The sequence below is a fragment of the Brachyhypopomus gauderio genome, unplaced genomic scaffold (assembly GCF_052324685.1).
Source record: "Brachyhypopomus gauderio isolate BG-103 unplaced genomic scaffold, BGAUD_0.2 sc74, whole genome shotgun sequence".
NCBI lineage: Eukaryota > Metazoa > Chordata > Actinopteri > Gymnotiformes > Hypopomidae > Brachyhypopomus > Brachyhypopomus gauderio.
Window position 1 is genome coordinate 474,582 of NW_027506895.1, and position 20,285 is coordinate 494,866.

The 20,285-nt window shown below is 41.9% G+C and overlaps 1 protein-coding gene across 1 annotated transcript; it reads right to left on the reverse strand.

Moving 5' to 3' along the window:
- Nucleotides 1-148: 148 nt before the first annotated feature.
- Nucleotides 149-19,736, reverse strand: LOC143491326 (uncharacterized). Its single transcript, XM_076990209.1, has 4 exons — nt 19,197-19,736; nt 3,446-5,139; nt 3,282-3,365; nt 149-1,729 (listed from the first exon to the last, which is right to left on the reverse strand). The coding sequence occupies exons 1-4, from the start codon at nt 19,734-19,736 to the stop codon at nt 1,567-1,569; spliced, it is 2,481 nt and encodes an 826-aa protein (XP_076846324.1). The 3' UTR covers nt 149-1,566.
- Nucleotides 19,737-20,285: the final 549 nt, after the last annotated feature.

Consider the following 20,285-nt stretch of genomic DNA (forward strand, 5'->3'; position numbering starts at 1 on the left):
GACAATACACAAAAAGCAGCAGTCTGGAGGGGTTCTGTTTGGGATGTTACTTAGTTTAAGAGCAATTTGAGAATGGATTAAAAAAAATGTGTATGACTGTTCTTATACACTATGGCCACTACAGATAACAGACAATTCAAAGCCAAAATTCAATCAAAATTTTTATTCAAAAATAACATTTTCTGTGAAAAATGTGACAAAAGCAAATCCACAGGGCAGCTGTTCACGGAACTGTAATATTGTCTCTGTCTAATATTTCAGTTACGCTGTGCAAAGTCACTGCTTATGTCCCCACTGTCAGTCACAAACTCAGCAGAGTGCGAAACAGACCAAAAGACAGAAAAGCAATACAGAGCCATGTCAAAAGATTCCTGGTACATAGTGGTGATTGGGCATCATACTGCAGGCACTGGGAGAAAGGTTTTCTACCTGGCACACATGATTCTGCTGGGTATCATTTACTATTCTAAACCCAGCAGAAGAATCATCAAACAAGACAGACTGGTTTTGTCACAGGGGTTTTCTGTCTCTGGCGTAAGGCTTCCAAATGTGTCACAATTCCACGTTCTCACCTCGCCTCCACGCAAAGGAATCTGACATAACACATGTTTCACTTCTTATAGAATTCTAATAATTCAATTTCTATCCATTTGCAAGCAACCACAAAACATGTTCTTGAAAAATATATATATATGGCTAAATTTTAAAGTGAGCTTCATGCACTTACATTTAAGCGAGTACTGCATGGCTAAATACTGAGGATTTAATTGCACGGAAGGGCTGGAGACAGCCTAACTCCTGGCTGATACAGAACAGATACTCAACAAAATAATTGGCCAGCTGGTGACTGGAGATTTTTTGTCCTTATCCTTTTTATGGCAGTTTGAAAAACAGCTTGTTGGCAGAACTGAAATAAGAGGCAACGTTTTGTATGGCCTTCAGACCTCTACGTATATGTTCTGATCATCCTGAGATGGTTCCTTTAGAGCAGGGGTGTCCAACTCGTCCTGGAAGACCAAAGCCCAGCTCTTAAACATGGTAATTAAGTGGCTAACTCAATCATGTGTATTTGATCAGGGAAATCCCCAAACTGAACAGGACTCTGGCCCTCCAGGACACACACACACACACACAGTATGTAACCTTTCAACCTACAGTATGTAATAATTTCAAATCCATTTCCAATCTAGTCTTCAGCCAGTCCATATTTTTGCTGTTGTTCCTTTTGACACAACTAAAGCACAGGCTTTCTGGAGACTGGACTGGGAGCCACGCACAAGGCCAAGACGAGGACTGTATCGTTTCACATCTGCACAGTTACACAACCCCTGCAGCATTATAGCGCATCTTTAAAATCTCTAATCTGCACATAACGAATATGCTGAAATAAACTTGTTGAGCCACGAGATTTGAAGCTTCCTGAGAAATGTTTCATTTGAAAGAAAAACAAGACCTTCCTGCTCTCCCTCAGCCTCTGAAAAGATCTTGCAGGGACATGCAAGAAAGCAGCCAAAAGTTACAAAAAAATACACACACGGCATTTACCTCCATTTTGACTTTCACTGCTTAAGAAAAGAAAGCCATGGTGATGGTGGAATTTAGAAAGTCAGTGGCTAATCTGAATAAAGATTCAGATTGACCACCCAACACTTGTTGACAGACAGGCACTGTTCTGCATGTAAGTTTCACAGTCACAGGCTTCCAACAGTCTTTCCACTTGTCTTCTTCACTGCAAACAGAAAACAGAGTTTTAAATTCAACAACAATATTCGGTACGAGAGAAACAAAACAATAAGTAACATAAAACAGGAAGATGATAAATCCTGCACCTAACATCCGGAGTCATGCAACAGGCTTGGCTAGGATGTATTAACCAACCAACAACCATGATCTAATAATACCTACACAATACTACTAAGAAGACAAGATAGATTTCACACACCCTATGCACACACTAGTTGCTTGAACAGAACACAGCAGCAGCTACAATCTGATACTGGCTCGACAAGGATCCAGAAGCACAGCGCACTATGTTCATGGTCCATTGCCTCAACTGCCAAGTACTCAGACCACCAAACAAACCTGGTATAACTTCTCCCTCCATCACATACTTTTCTTGTGTCAACTTCCCTTTCACAATTGAAACACTCCTAGACTTACTGGGTTTAACCTTCATCCTAGCCAGCCTAAGATTATCACCTAGCTTCTCCAACAGCCGCCGAGCACATGGAACAGTTGTCGTCAATGTAGTCATGTCATCCATGTATGCCCTAATCGGTGGGAGCCGGGTGCCATCATGCAGCCTCTCCCCACCTACAACCCACTTAGAAGCCCTAATAATCACCTCCATTGCCATTGTAAATGCCAATGGTGGGATTGTGCACCCTGCCATTATACCTACTTCCAGACGTTGCCAAGATGTAACAAACTCCTCTGTGCTGAAACAAAACTGAATGTCTCCAAAATAAGCTTTAACTAACCTCGTAATCTCATCTGGAATCTGAAAAAATTCAAATGCTTTCCACAACAGAGCATGTGGTACCGAACCAAAAGCGTTAGCCAGATCCAAGAATACCACATGTAGGTCTCTTCTCTCTGCTCTTGCTGTTTGAATCTGGTGCCAAATCATGCTACTATGCTCTATACACCCTGAAAAACCTGTAATCCCTGCTTTTTGCACCGATGTATCAATTAACTTATTCTTTTTCAGAAACGCTGCCAACCTACGTGCAACTACACTAAAGAATATTTTACCCTCCACATTAAGCAAGCTTATGGGACGAAACTGCTCTATGGCTACAGAATCCTTCTCTTTCGGAATAAGAACACCACCTGCCCTTCGCCAATCCTTTGGGATAATCCCCTTCTTCCACACTATAATCATCAACCTCCATAACAACTTTAAAACATCTGGCGCACTTTTATATAATCTATATGGAACTCCATTAGGCCCTGGTGCTGAACCAGCTTTTGCACACCGCACTACATCCTGTACCTCACTCCACTTAAGGGGATTAACATCCATCTTCCACAAGAAATCTAGATGGAGTTTAGTAGTCGGGTGAACTGAATTTAAAGTCATGCAGGTCTAACATGCTCTCATATGATTAACACAAGGAGCTTTTAACCTTTTCCTTTTACATAACAAAACCTTCCACTTAAAGTCTAAATGTAACAAAAGGCAGGGAATTGTCATGATAGCAAAATCATAGTCCATCATTGTGTAAAAGTGTTATGATGGCCATGTTGTGATGGCCAAGGGTCTTCAAGTTACTACTCACGTCCTGCACAAGCTTCTGATAGTCTGACGTTTTTGGTCTCTGTGGGCCTTTTGATCTCCTGCCCTCAAGCACATAAGCAATGATCTGAGAGAGAAAGAGAGAGAGAGAGTAAGAAAGACACCAAAAGAAATATGATATGGTCTTACATGGACAATAAGACCCACTTTGCGTTTGTTGTGATAGCCAACGTAGAGGATGGCAACCAGCAGTGCCATGAACACGAAGTAGGCAAAGAAATGACTGCTCTCCTCCTGTTGCTGCTGGTTATTCGCCATGTTCGTTTTCTGTTTTTGGCCACCCTGTTCTTTTTTTTGGCCTGAATTTGAGCCGTCCGTTCCCTGTCCTTGGCCTGAGTTTGAGCCGTCCGTTCCCTGTCCTTGGCCTGCGTTTGAGCCGCCCGTTCCCTGTCCTTGGCCTGCGTTTGAGCCGCCCGTTTCCTGTCCTTGGCCTGCGTTTGAGCCGCCCGTTTCCTGTCCTTGGCCTGCGTTTGAGCCGCCCGTTCCCTGTCCTTGGCCTGCGTTTGAGCCGCCCGTTCCCTGTCCTTGGCCTGCGCTTGAGCCGCCCGTTCCCTGTCCTTGGCCTGCGCTTGAGCCGTCCGTTCCCTGTCCTTGGCCTGCGTTTGAGACGCCCGTTCCTTGTCCTTGGCCTGCGTTTGAGCCGTCCGTTCCTTGTCCTTGGCCTTTCTTTGAGCCGCCCGTTCCTTGTCCTTGGCCTGCGCTTGAGCCACCCGTTCCTTGTCCTTGGACTGCGTCTGAGCTGCCCGTTCCTTGTCCTTGGACTGCGTTTGAGACGCCCGTTCCTTGTCCTTGGACTGCGTTTGAGCCGTCCGTTCCTTGTCCTTGGCCTGCGTTTGGGCCGCCCGTTCCTTGTCCTTGGCCTGCGTTTGAGCCGCCCGTTCCTTGTCCTTGGCCTGCGCTTGAGCCGCCCGTTCCCTGTCCTTGGCCTGCGTTTGAGACGCCCGTTCCTTGTCCTTGGCCTGCGTTTGAGCCGTCCGTTCCTTGTCCTTGGCCTTTCTTTGAGCCGCCCGTTCCTTGTCCTTGGCCTGCGCTTGAGCCACCCGTTCCTTGTCCTTGGACTGCGTCTGAGCTGCCCGTTCCTTGTCCTTGGCCTGCGTTTGAGACGCCCGTTCCTTGTCCTTGGCCTGCGTTTGAGCCGTCCGTTCCTTGTCCTTGGCCTTTCTTTGAGCCGCCCGTTCCTTGTCCTTGGCCTGCGCTTGAGCCACCCGTTCCTTGTCCTTGGACTGCGTCTGAGCTGCCCGTTCCTTGTCCTTGGCCTGCGCTTGAGCCGCCCGTTCCTTGTCCTGCGTTTGAGCCGCCCGTTCCTTGTCCTTGTCCTGCGTTTGAGACGCCCGTTCCCTGTCCTTGGCCTGCGCTTGAGCCGCCCGTTCCCTGTCCTTGGCCTGCGCTTGAGCCGCCCGTTCCCTGTCCTTGGCCTGCGCTTGAGCCGCCCGTTCCCTGTCCTTGGCCTGCGCTTGAGCCGCCCGTTCCCTGTCCTTGGCCTGCGTTTGAGCCGCCCGTTCCTTGTCCTTGGCCTGCGCTTGAGCCGCCCGTTCCTTGTCCTTGGCCTGCGTTTGAGACGCCCGTTCCTTGTCCTTGGCCTGCGTTTGAGACGCTCGTTCCTTGTCCTTGGCCTGCGTTTGAGACGCCCGTTCCTTGTCCTTGGCCTGCGCTTGAGACGCCCGTTCCTCGTCCTTGGCCTGCGCTTGAGACGCCCGTTCCTTGTCCTTGGCCTGCGTTTGAGACGCCCGTTCCTTGTCCTTGGCCTTTCTTTGAGCCGTCCGTTCCTTGTCCTTGGCCTTTCTTTGAGCCGTCCGTTCCTTGTCCTTGGCCTGTATTTTGCTCTTTATTGTGTAGTGCTGCTGCAGTCAACCCATGTTTGTGGTCACCTGAACTAGTTCTTTGGCTCTTTGCAGAGGAGGTGTCTTTGGGGGTACTGTTGTCTTCTAAAATAGGCAGACCTTTCCAGAGAAAGAGAAAGTGAGAGAGAGAACAACAAAGTTTAGAAATATCTTTCAACCACCGTGGGAAGTACTAAAACCGAGGCACGAATAAGCAGCATATGTTCGCTCCGTGCATTAAGTGGTTAAAATACAGCCGGTGTTCTGAAAATCTATGCTACCCATCGATTGTCCTACCTATAGCTACTGCGCATGCACATGCTACTTTCACGTCAGTGTTTAGTGTAGCCCATAATAGTTTTTTCTCTTGGATTAATGGTGAATATTGCCCATTTATCCTATTTAATCATATTGCAACATAAATCTTTTTGCATTTTATTGTGTTTTGTCGACAACTCAAATATTTTTGTGAATATCATAGGAAAGACCTCGTAAATATTACTATATTACGTGTTTCTAACACATGGAGGTTCTAAACGTCTGCCAGTCAGTTTGATTTACCTTTGCTAATAAATAATCATTCTCGATTTGATCCATCTGTTTATTCTGGTTTTAGTTGATTGACCTTGAAACGAGCACTTCTTAATGCTTGACATTCGTTCTGTTTTGCTATTTTACATTTCTAAAGCAATTTTCTTAAATACAAGTGAATAACCATGTAACGGTAATGACATTTGCACGGTCACATTAATCACAGTGGGTTTCTAAGACAAGCACAGCATTCCAGTAATCAGTACATGACTTAATTAATTCTTATTACTGGAAGCACATTCTGATAAGGTAATGGCCTATAACATTTACATTTACGGCATTTAGCAGACACTCTTATCCAGAGCGACTTACAAAGTGCTTTGCATCTGATCACAGAATTCATCCTAGGTAATAATATGGATAGGCTTATACGGATAAGAATTCAAGATACCATTGAATCAGACTACTACTAAACTACATGAGTCAATGTCATTACCTAGTGTTTTGCAAGTTAGACGTTTGCCAAGAAGCAAACAAATAACCATAGGGTCATTCCATATCAACTCAACCAATGGTCCCCACCTGACCATCTCAGAATCCCTTCAAACTTTCCCCATTTGTAGGCAGATACGTTTCATGGAAAAATCCAAAGTATTTCCGTTCCATGTTTTCAATATTTCAAGAGTTACAGCCGTTTTTGTAACCCCCACCCTCAGACGCATCTTTTGCGAAAGTGGCTAAATAGCAAAATTTGAATATGAATATCTCATTTATTCATCTCATATGAATATATAAACTATTACAGCTAGAAGGCTGAACATTTATGTACTTTCTGGTGCTGTAAGTTGTGTTGTGTCAATAGAAAAAAATTCCCAAAGTTGGAAAAAAAAATTCAACTAAGAGTCATTTTCACCTGTCATTATCTCATGGATGGAGTAGAAGAAGGCTGATCTATGTTTTATGTTTCAAAGTACTTCCAGTGACAATGTTGAAGTAATAATTAAGTTGCCTGCATGTGGTCCAGTTTTTGCACAATTTGCTGTCAAATATCCGATTTCACACGTACGGTACCCTTGTTTGGACACTGATTCCCAAAATACCTATATTTATTTTTTCAATTATTTTGTTCTATTATATACTTTGATATGTGCTGATTATATGGTAGAAAAATTGGAATGGCCTTTATTGATATAGTGGTTTTATTCACCACTGAAAATCACCAAAATCACCAAAAATTGAAAAAATAAATATAGGTATTTATCTGCCTACAAATTGGGAAAGTTTGAAGGGATTCTGAGGTGGTCAAGCGGGGACCAATCCAAATTTTGATTGATTTGACATGGAATGACCCCATAGACAGACATACAATTTAAGAACAACAGCAAGTGGTATCAGCTGAGTTAGTGCTCTGGTAAGAACTCAACAAACAGGTGGGTCTTCAGTTTACGCTTGAAGATAGGCCAGGGGGGTATTCCAGAAAGCGGGTTTAACAAACTCTAAACTTAACCCTGAACTCGGAGTTGTCTTACCCCGATCTGACATACTCAGAGTTTTCGGTTCCAAAACGGCTGATCGGAGTTAAAGTAATCAGGGTCGCTCAACTCTGAGTAGGTTGACCCAGACAGAAGCGCGTTCAACTATAAAAGGCATTCTTAATGGAACGCAGATAAATAGGATTTATCATGGACTTAAACGCGAAAATCAGCCGAGCTTGAAGCTTGAAGTATTAATGACTGCGTATGCAAAATATTTAGATATTATTAAACGTAAATGTAATACTGCGGTAGCTGCTAGAGAAAGGCAGTCAGCATGTCAAAAAATTGCCAACAGTTAATGCATGTTATAATACTGTATTTTTTGTATTGTAAAATTGTAAAAATACAATTAAAAAAATTTTTTTTTTAATTGAACACTTACTAATTACAGGTCTAATCTGAGTGGTGTGAAACACACATGACAGGAGATAAAAATGAAGTATAAGAATATTGTACAAAGTGGTATGGCTGTACATAACTATCTTATTCTTAAAATATATTCTAAAATATATTTATTTACAGGAGAAATGAAATAATGAAACATAACAGTGAATTTGACTGTAATGTATATTAAAAGGTTACAGGGTGTATGGTGGGGTGGGTGGTGGTGCATGATTTAATGTGGAAAGCAGTGATTGCAGATGGAGTCTCTGACAACTCCACCATCTCTGTTGTCACCCACATGCATGTAAGGTTCCTCATCTGTGGGCATGTCAGAGATGGTAGGCTGTCGCTCTTCCTGGATGGTTGCAATGTTGTGTAATACCACATATGCCATTATTATGTGGCACGCCCCATCAGGGGTTACTCTGAGCCCCTTCAGGCACTGGAACCTGGCCTCGAGGATTCCTAGGGTCATTTAAATTCTTGCCCTGGTTTTGCTGTGGGCCTGATTGTAGCGGGACTGTGGTCCAGGTACAGGATCTGAATAGGGAGTCATAAGGTAGGCCTATAGGACAGGCAGGGATACCCTCTGTCTCCATGAAGGAGGTCGTCATAGTGTCCTATAATCACACTAGGGTTTGCAATGATTTAACTATTACACTGCATGTGAATAACTAGCATAACTACCTCAGGCCTACTCTATTCAGATTTGTTGTACAGTGTGGAATCATACACAGATCCTGGCCATCTGGCTTCAACATTTGTGATGAGGTGGGAAGCATCACATATGATCTTGATGGGGAGAACGATCAGTTCAATTCAATTAAACTTTATTGTCATTATGCTGAAACAGGGTTGTACAGCACAACAAAACACTTTTAGGCTAGGCCTCAGTGCAATTACATACTACAAAATATCACAGCAGCAATTACATAAAACATCGTGCAGGACAACATGGTGCAAGACGGTCATGGTGCAAGCCAGGCAATAGACATTAAATAGGCAAGGTAAAAAAAAAGTAAAATAGATAACAGTATAAGGTATGAAATATAAAAACATAAGTACAGTATGTACAGTGTGTGTGAGTGGGTGTGAGGTAGGTAAATGGGACAGGGATAAAGTGCATGGTGCCAAAGGGCTGGTGGACTGGTCTCTGGACTGGTGGCAAATCTGATATATAGTCAGGGGGAGGTAAGTCTATATATGTTCAGTTTGAGGGAAAGTGGCTGGTGACAATAGCTATGTTATTTTTGTTACCATTAAAGATAAGTACATTATTCATTAAGTATTATAAAGGTTAGTACCTGTACATTAATGCTATGGATGGATTTTCTGGTTATGTAATCGCCTTCATGTTCTAATGGTGCTGGAATAGGTAGCATATGTGGGTTCCATCAATGCAGCCAATCACTCTAGGAAATCCTTAAAATGTAAATGGAATGAAGTTTGTTATATACTGCTTCTCCTTTGCTTAATTTCTTTATTGTCCGTGTGAATTAAAGACAAACCAACGATGCTGTAGAATTCCTTTGATGTCCATAACTGGCTTATGCCCAGGAAACACCACAAAACTGGGCACTAGCCAATTTAATGCCAGACATAGTTTTTGGACAGACTGACATACAGTAGCTTTGCTGACAGATCCCGCATCTCCTACACTATAAAAAAAACTTCCACTAGCAAAAAACGAAGAGCGATGTATAACAATCTGGAGAGAATTTAGGGCTGATCTGCAATGTGTAATATTTGAAATGTGACGCTTAATAATGTTATTGATGTAAGTAATGGATTGTGCTGAAAAACGATAACGTTCATTAAAAAATAATCCGAAAATGATAGTAGGCCTATGTCTATTTGGGGTTTTATAAGGCGTTCCCGACGAAAAGCTCGGCGAATGAACTGAGCTTCAATATCCACATGATCCTCGAGGAAAGGACACGTCATGTTGACGTGTTTGTAACTCTGGTTCAGGTCCAAGTTAACCTGCCAGTGAGCAGGTTAGCTTCAGAGCACAAGTTGCTATAGTACCTGACTCAGGTTCTCTTTAAGCTTGGTTTCTGGAACGGAAAACCTCGAGTTTCCGTGAGTTCTGAGTTAACTTACCCAGTTTTCTCGCTTAACCCGCTTCTTGGAATACCCCCCAGTTCATAAATGCTGAGGTTAAAATGGCTATGTTGCTTTCACCTTCTATGATGACTTCAACAAATTTGTAGCTGAGATGTTCCGGAATCTGCTATCACCAGTGTTGGGAACGTTACTTTAAAAAAGTAATTAGTTATAGTTACTCACTACTTGTTCAAAAAAGTAACTGAGTTAGTAACTGAATTACTCTATAATAAAAGTAACTCGTTACCAGGGAAAGTAACTATTTGCGTTACAGTTAAAAAAAGGTTATATGCCAATTAATTAAGTTTTTTTTTAAGCAGTTTTCACAGTCAGTTGAAATGAGTAGATCAGAAAATTGTTTAACTTTTGATATTTATTGCACATCCACAGACCAGTGCAGGATAAAATCCTTTAAAATCCCAAAATCTTTGGGAAAAAAAAAGCAAAAGTAAACAGTTACACTATATAAAGTGCATTTACATCTATGAAATTAAATTAAATTCTCTCAACCTGAGACAACTGGTTTGTTTACAACAGAAGTAAACTTAATAATAAAACCTCTATTCTTAATTAAATAAATCAAATACCCAGTCTGGTAGACATTCGGTAACTTCCAAGTATTTTCTTAAAAAATGTTTATATCGCCTTGAAAGTTCTAGTTTTCTTCGGCTTGCACCTGACGCCATTTCGGCCTCTTCTCCGTTTGTGTCGTGTCACTCGTGTAAAAACACTGGCTCTGATTGGCTATCATAACGCTGCCTTAGCCAAATGCTTATTGACTTGTTAAGTTAAACAGGTGTTACACCGAGAACTGACCTAACGGGACCTGTTACTCCTCACTAGGCTGGGCAGCGGTCCGCTCGCATTAGTATATCAATATATAGTAACGCACCGCTTTTAATGACCAGTAACGTAAACGGCGTTTTAACGACAGGAAAAGTAATTAATTATATTATCCCGTTACTGACAAAATGACGACGTTACCTAACGCCGTTATTTTTAACGGCGTTATTCGCAACACTGGCTATCACACAAAAATACTCAGCTGGAAAAACCAAGGCTACTTATCAAAGGTAAATTGAGTCCAATTAGGTATATTGTGTATTTTGTAAGTTGTTGACATAGTTATTTTAGATTTCTTGTAAATTTGTCTTAACATGAGGAGTCCTGGACCTTGGTTGGGCAGTCCCCCTTGCTTATATACAATCCTAAACACAGTTCAGCAAGTCTAGCAAGCAGGTTATTTTAAGCACAGCATGTTCCAAAACATAGGTGCCCAGCAGGCTACTTTGTCTCACATATGTGTATCTACTAATATGGACTTTCCTAGAGTTAGCGGAAGAAACTGATGTATCAGTTGAACACAGAGAAAGCTAATTGACCCAAGTATGGCGACTAGTGACAACCAATTAACAGAGTGCTCTTACCCTTCACACTCTCCCTGACCTGGGTCACAGTATAGCACACATATGTATAATATGAACTAGACATGGTTACACTGAATCACACTACTTCATTATTGTAGTCCTTCTGTTTAATCAGAATGACATGTACTAAATTATAAAGTTCATAATGATCTCTTATAATCTAAATGGCATGACCTAATCAAGAATGACAATTTCTGTCACAGTACCTACAGTATTAATGCTAGAAGCTAGGGCTGGACAATATGGGGAAAATTTATATCACGATATATTTATTAATTTCGGTCAATACGATATAAATCCAATATCGATATGAACAATATAAAAGCCACAGAAAACTGCCAAGAATGCCCACAACGGATGTCTGTACCTACAAACGTCTGAAAATTAATGTCAAGTATTTGAACATCTTCCTATAAAACTATATTTACTTTTGAAATAAAAATAGTACAAATAAGTGAATATTTCATTTATACAAAGTACAAATACTTCGTTACATTACTTAAGTAGTAAGTGGAGTAATTATTTTTCATCCAACTTTTTTATTTCTACTCCTTACATTTTCAAGCAATTATGTGTACTTTCTACTCCTTACGTTTTAGAAATAGCCTCATTACTCCTATCAGGCCTGTTGACAGTCTTGCTGGGGCCCGGGACAAGAAAGTTTCATGTGCCCCCCCCCCGTAGCAGACAATCCTTGTGTTAGGTCATGTCATATAGTATATAATATAGCCACACATCAAACCTGTTTCTGACAGCTCACTGGTTTATATTTGACACGAGCGGGGCGAGGGTCCACGCGGCGAAAATGACGTAATCACTGTGGCTCTGCCCGTGCGCAAGGGCCTCGCGCGCTGTCGATTCGCGAGGTCGTGCACCTCTCGAATTTTGTAACTTCGCGCGCGTCGTGCCTTAGCGCAATGAACCAAGTCGTGTTTGCAGGGTTCATACACCTTTATAAGGTGGAATTCAAGCACTTGTACGTCACTTTCAAGGTCCATTTCAATAATTCCCAGCACGATGAACTTAAATAAGTTAACTATTTATACATATACTCGAAATGATTCGAAATAATTCGCTTTTAATCACATTATTTAATGGTGGTTTATTTTCAAAACGCCCAATCTTAATGTCTTCATGTTCTCTCATGTTTCGTCCTGGAATTACAAGAGGCTCGTATTTGTAATACAAGAGAACTGTTCAGTCAGATAGCTATTTGTTGTGAAACGAAGTAGTTACATTTTCAAGCATTTTCAAGTACTTTAGCCTAAATTCCAGCACTTTCAAACCTGAAACACAAAGCAACATTAAAATTCGTCATAAATGTTCCTTCCCCTGTTGTTGAGGGGTGTTTCTTTATACTACCACATATAGTTTCGGAGAAAACTGCACGTGGAAAGTATTCCACCGTTCGTGCAGGGTCGCACAAGGTGGGTGGAGTCACGCGCTACGGTCACTCGCGAAAGTATAAACCAGGCTTAACCCTCCATAACAACAGATACGAGAATAGGACAGTAATCGTTATGCCGACGTGTGCACAACACAAGGCAACAAACTAGAAAAATAATTAAACTCGTAGAGAAACTTGACACGAGGAGAAAAACAGGAAACATGGGAGAACAAACTAGGGACGCCAGGGGAAGTAATTAGCTTTCTCAACCGATATGAGGACAGCGCAAAACCCTTCCCAAAATAACACGAATAAACTAGTGATGGGCAAAACATTTCTTTTAGATGAACTGAATCATTAGAATCAGTTCACTAAAAAGTTTCATTCAAAAGATTCGTTCACCGAATCGTTCAGTGGCGAGTGTAAATTATTGGCGGGGGGGAGTAAAATGGATTATATTATAACGCGATCGATCGATCGCCAGTGGTTGGCGCCAGAGCGAACTAGTAACTCATTGAATCATAGATGTGGATCAGAGGTAAATAAACTAGATTTTTTTTTTCGGCGTGAGAAATCGGATGTGTGAGCATGTGAACACAGTCAAATGCGTGTGTCTCATGCTCATTGCGTGAGAGTTGACAACCCTGCAGATAGCTATTTGTTGTGAAACAAAGTAATTACAAGTTCAAGCATTTTCAAATACACACCAATATATATATATATATATATATATATATATATATATATATATATACACACACACACACACACACACGTATATATTTTTATACATTTTGGGATTTTGTAAAAAATCATAAATATATATTTTTTCCGCCGATCGAATTCCGCAGACAACCGGCGAAAAAGTGAAGACCCGCGAATTATGTTTCCCATTAATATCTTATAAAAACCTGTGAAAGAGTGAAATCACAAAAGCTGAAGCACGAACTGGCGCAGGATCACTAACGTAATACAAAAAATAAGTATGAACTAATCTACAACTGAGTGCAAAATAAATATTAAATTAAGAGCAACATTAAGATAAAAACTGTACATTCAGAAGAAAATATCAACTTAAAAGTGCAATCAAAAAGAAAATGTGAGTGAGTGGCAGCGCAAAAGTGAATCACGTCCTTAGCAACAGTTCTCTGGGTGACAGTACGTTCGGTGAACGAATCAGAATGAACGAGAGCCCTCAGTTCAGTGAACGAATCAGAGAATGAACGAGAGCCCTCAGTTCATGAACGAATCAGAGAGTGAACGAGAGCCCTCAGTTCATGAACGAAGCAGAGAGTGAACGAGAGCCCTCAGTTCATGAACGAAGCAGAGAGTGAACGAGAACCCTCAGTTCATGAACGAATCAGAGAATCAACGAGAGCTTTCAGTTCATGAACGAATCAGAGAGTGAACGAGAGCCCTCAGTTCATGAACGAATCAGAGAGTGAACGAGAGCCCTCAGTTCATGAACGAATCAGAGAGTGAACAAGAGCCCTCAGTACAGTGAACAAATCACTGAACGAATCACTGAGCATGCGCAGTTCCCTCGCAATGAATGTCTCCGCCTCCAGATTCGCGGGTGATTCGGTGATTCACAGACCACACTGCAGTTCCCCTGCCGGCCTGCACGGTCGCTGCTGAGCTCAATTACTGAACTGAAAAAGGAACGAATCAGCTGAGGAAGTGATTCGATACAGTTCTTTCACTCAAATTATTCGTTCATTTGAACGAATCGTTCGCGAACGACACAACACTAGAATACACGAACTGAAACCGCTGCGTTGTCGAGAAGTGACACATCAGCTCCCCCCGGTTGCGACAGAGGGAGCCCCGGTTGCGTACCGGAGTCAGGACACGAAGCTCAGTGTTCTGTTGCGGTAGTACATTTTGACACGGTAGCATGAATTGATAAGATATGGCTCCAAATTTGCGCTACGGACGTGCCCGGGCACTGCCGTGAAATGCGCATGCGCAGTAGCCCTAGGTAGGACAGCTCGATGAGTAGCACAGATAGATTCAGAACACCTGGACCTGCATTCAAAATACAGCAATACAATGCCATGAAACGTGGGAAGAATAACACTTTGGTACGGATGGACATCACAAACGGATAAGCCGTGTCGTGTATTAATTTTTCTATTTGTGAATAAAGTATAAAATAAAGTACTAAAGCTTGCTAAGTATTTGGTGAATAATCTTGGTCATTTTTGACCAAACAGGTAACTAGACTAGACAGACAATGTGCCTCCATTTGCCTGTAAACTAGCTAGTTAATCTAGCTGTCTAGCTAGCGATGTTTAACTAGCGACACAAGTGTCACTTACCTTGAGAAATATACAAACACGCCAAGGCCAAACACAGGACCGTTATCCGCATTCTGACTTTATACGAGACACAAGAAGGACTATGAACACACGTCGGCTAAATCAACTGTAAAAGAACACGATAAGGGTCCGTTTCTGGGAAGCAGCGTCAGATACTTCCGTGTTGCCAGTAAGCGGGGACGGGGCTTCACACGCAAACATGCGCGTGTCGACTTGTCTTTAGGCGGATCATTACAGACTTGCTTCTCTTTTCCTCTTTAGGTCTCTCTTCGAACACAGCCATGTAAAGCAGACAGATGAACAGTGTTACAAAGATACGATTTTATTTAAGAATAAGTCAAATCAAATATATTTGTGTAGCGCTTTTCACAACATGTTGTCACAAAGCGCTTTACAGGATTTACAAGGTTAAGGTTAACAATACTATGGGTCCAAATCCCTGGTGGGTATTCCAGAAAGCGGGTTTAACAAACTCTAAACTTAACCATGAACTCTGAGTTGTCTTACCCCGAGCTAGTTTTCGGTTCCAAAACGGCTGATCGGAGTTAAAGTAATCAGGGTCGCTCAACTCTGAGTAGGTTGACCCAGACAGAAGCGCGTTCACGCGTAACTATAAAAGGCATTCTTAATGGAACGCAGATAAATAGGATTTATCATGGACTTAAACGCTAAAATCAGCCGAGCATCGTATTTCACACCACTGTAGCTTGAAGTATTAATGACTGCGTATGCAGAATATTTAGATATTATTAAACGTAAATGTAATACTGCGGTAGCTGCTAGAGAAAGGCATGTCAAAAATTGCCAACAGAGTTAATGCGTGAGTGAAAATGATATTTTTATATTTAGTAGAAGGGTGCGATTATATTATTATTTTCTCCACCTTTATAATACTGTACTGTAAATATTTTTTAATTGAACATTTACTAGTTCCAGGTCTAATCTGAGTGGTGTGAAACACACATGGCATCAGATAAAAATGAAGTATAAGAATATTGTACAAAGTGGTATGGCTGTACATAACTATATCTTATTCTTAAAATATATTCTAAAATATATTGTTATTATTATAATTATTTACAGGAAAAATGAAATAATGAAACATAACAGTGAATTTGACTGTAATGTATATTAAAAGGTTACAGGGTGGATAGTGGGGTGGGTGGTGGTGCATGATTTAATGTGGAAAGCAGTGATTGCAGATGGAGTCTCTGACAACTCCACCATCTCTGTTGTTACCCACATGCATGTAAGTTTTCTCATCTGTGGGCATGTCAGAGATGGTAGGCTGTCGCTCTTCCTGGATGGTTGCAATGTTGTGTAATACCACATATGCCATTATTATGTGGCACGCCCCAGAGGTGGGGACTCGAGTCACATGACTTGGACTCGAGTTATTAATATTAAGACTTTTGACTTGACTTGAAAAAATATTCAGAGACTTAGACTTGACTTGGACTTTTACACCAATAACTTGGGACTTGAATTGGACTTGAACCTGTTTACTTGCAAAGACTTGATTTTTTTTACCTCAAATCTAAATTTTAAAACGCATATTAATATTTATAAAGTGCGCCCCATTAATTTCATTTCCATCCTTCTGACACAGATCGGCGTTACACCAGATTCTGTGACCGTTGAGTTTTGTGACCCGAATGCTACGTAAACTACGCTGATGCACTTTCTTTACTTGTTTTGTTGGTGTCCACGAGCCAAAATATGACAGATGTTTATATTTACATTTATCGTCTCTTAATTACATAAATGTACTTAAACAAGATTTACCATCCCCTCACCATTGCAGCCAACAAAGAAATCATGAATGGGTTGTACAGGTGAGCCTTTTTAACTGGGGTCACCAATTCTGACGGCAGCCATCAGAATATGTGACCTCACTGAATCTCCAGGTAACAATAGTAGCCTACAACGTGACCCCACAATAACAGAAAACAATGAAAAAATAACCCTAACCTTTTATTAGTCTATATTTAACCATTTTATCCAAATGTTTAGAATAACCATTCGTAATGACAGCATCTTGCTTTCGATGAAGCTTGCTATTTTCGTGTAAAATGATGTAACGAAACATTCTTGTTTAAGTATATTTATGTAATTAAGAGAAGATAAAATGTAAATGATCTGTCATCTTTTGGCTGGCGGACACCAACAAAACGAGTAAAGAAACGCATCACCGTAGCATTCGTAAAGCGCTGGTGCCTGTAAAAAAAAAAAAAGACTCGAAAGGACTTGAAATTCCAAGTTTCAGACTTGGGACTTGACTTGACGGTTGCCTGTCTTGACTCGAGACTTGACTTGAGTTGTCTGTCTTTGCTTGAGACTTGACTCGGGACTTGAGGATAAAGACTTGGACTTACTTGAGACTTGCAAAACACTGACTTGGTCCCACCTCTGGCACGCCCTATCAGGGGTTACTCTGAGCCCCTTCAGGCACTGGAACCTGGCCTCGAGGTTTCCTAGGGTCATTTAAATTCTTGCCCTGGTTTTGCTGTGGGCCTGATTGTAGCGGGACTGTGGTCCAGGTGCAGGATCTGAATAGGGAGTCATAAGGTAGGCCTATAGGACAGGCAGGGATACCCTCTGTCTCCATGAAGGAGGCCGTCATAGTGTCCTATAATCATACTAGGGTTTGCAATGATTTAACTATTACACTGCATGTGAATAACTAGCATAACTACCTCAGGCCTACTGTATTCAGATTTGTTGTACAGTGTGGAATCATACACGGATCCTGGCCATCTGGCTTCAACATTTGTGATGAGGTGGGAAGCATCACATATGATCTTGATGGGGAGAACGGTCAGTCAATTCAATTCAACTTTATTGTCAGTATAAGCTGAAACAGGGTTGTACAGCACAACAAAACACTTTTAGGCTAGGCCTCAGTGCAATTACATACTACAAAATATCACAGCAGCAATTACATACAACATAGTGCAGGCCAACATAGTGCAAGACGGTCATGGTGCAAGCCAGGCAATAGACATTAAATAAGCAAGGTAAAAAAATTTAAAATAGATAACAGTATAAGGTATGAAATATAAAAATATAAGTACAGTATGTACAGTGTGTGTGAGTGGGTGTGAGGTACGTAAATGGGACAGGTATAAAGTGCATGGTGCCAAAGGGCTGGTGGACTGGTCTCTGGACTGGTGGCAAATCTGAGATATAGTCAGGGGGAGGTAAGTCTATATATGTCCAGTTTGAGGGAAAGTGGGTGGTGACAATAGCTACGTTATTTTTGTTACCATTAAAGATAAGTACATTATTCATTAAGTATTATAAAGGTTAGTACCTGTACATTAATGCTATGGATGGATTTTCTCTTTATGTAATCACCTTCATGTTCTAATAGTGCTGGAATAAGTAGCATATGTAGGTTCCATCAATGCAGCCAATCACTCTAGGAAATCCTTAAAATGTAAATGGAATGAAGTTTGTTATATGCTTCTCCTTTGCTTAATTTCTTTATTGTCCGTGTGAATTAAAGACAAACCAATGATGCTGTGGAATTCCTCTTTGATGTCCATAACTGGCTTATGCCCAGGAAAACCACAAAACTGGGCACTAGTCAATTTAATGCCAGACATAGTTTTCGGACAGACCGACATACAGTAGCTTTGCTGACAGATCCCGCATCTCCTACACTATAAAAAAAATCTTCCACTAGCAAAAAACGAAGAGCAATGTATAACAATCTGGAGAGAATTTAGGGCTGATCCGCGATGTGTAATATTTGAAATGTGATGCTTAATAATGTTATTGATGTAAGACGTGCTGAAAAACGATAACGTTCATTTAAAATAATCCGAAATTGATAGGTGATCTGTCCTCGTCAGGCGCCCATTCGCTTGACTAGACAGACAGCTAACGTTGGGATGAAATTCTGAGTCAGAAGCGAGTTTTGAACATTTATTTCAATCTTCCGATACATATAATTCTCCCTTTTTTCTCTCCCGTAAAAAAGCAAAGCCTTCTCAAGGGCAAGAACAGTCTAAGGAAGCACCTCTTCACTTTTGTGATGGTTTAAATTAACTGAAAAAACGAACTTCTTCTCGAGCTAGAAAATGACATCACAGAAAGTTCCATCAGTTGAAGGTAGGCTTAATAATGGACTTTTACTAAAAGACACCAGGGTCGCGCCAGAACCCAAACATTTCAATGTCATAACACTCCCCGTCTGGTATTGTGGGATACCACTACAATTGCACACTATATATTACGTTAACACACAATTAAGGTCTCTAAACACGGTTCTGTGACTCTAGATCGTTGTGAGACATGAGAAGCACTGTTTCAGATACAGGTCTTTGGTAGGTCTTAGCTGCTCCATTCTTGAATATCTTGACCTCGACTTTTCTGACCTTACCATCTTTGTCGTGTCGTTGATGAGTCCCATTGGCCATTTGTTACGATTTACTTGCTGGTCTTTCAGCAGCACTAAATCTCCAACTTGGAGGTTCGGACGGTCGGTCTGCCACTTTTCCCGGCTTTGAAGCACCCCTAGATACTCCCGTCTCCATCTGTTCCAAAACACATCCGCAAGGTGCTGCACCTGCCTCCATTGCTGCCTGTGCAGATTTCTTCCGTCTGAACCTCCTGGGAAAGGAGGAGGAACGCAGACCTTTTGGGTGAGGAGCATCGCTGGTGTAAGCAGGAAAGGTGAGTCTGGGTCTGTCGTGATAGGGGAAAGTGGTCTGGCATTGATAATGGCCGTTATCTCTGCCATAAGAGTGGAAAGCACCTCATGTGTCAATTGAACACAGCTGGACTGGAGAAGCATTGCATCTAGGATGCGTCTAGATATCCCTATCATTCTCTCCCAGTTGCCTCCCATGTGAGAGGAATGAGGCGGGTTAAAGACCCACGTGCAACCTTCTTCTCCGAGGTACCTTCTGATGTTGGACATGTTCGGGTCTGTCTGCAGAAACCCCAGCTCCCAACAAGCGCCAACAAAATTGGTACCACAGTCTGATCATATCTGTTTGGCAGGTCCGCGCAAGATGGTGAACCTCCGGAAGGCATTAATAAAACTGGAGGAGTCCATCGACTCAATCAGCTCAATGTGGATGGCGCGTGTACTAAGACACGTGAAAAGGACAGCCCACCGCTTGCTGTTTGCATGCCCCCCCCCCCCCCCCCCCCCCCGGTGCGCCGTGTGACAACTGTCCAAGGACCGAACACATCTAGACCCACAAAGGTGAAGGGAGGTTCCATGCTCAAGCGATCGGGTGGTAGATCTGCCATCAGCTGAGTGTTTGTTCTGCCTCTAAGTTTTCTGCAGATGATGCAGTTGTGTAGGACATGCTTAATCAATCTTCTTGCTCCAATGATCCAATATCCAGCAGAACGCACTGCTCCCTCTGTGAAGACTCGGCCCTGGTGCATCACTTGCTGGTGATAGTGCCCTACAAGTAGTTTTGCAACGTGACCCCCTGGAAGAACAAGAGGATGTTTA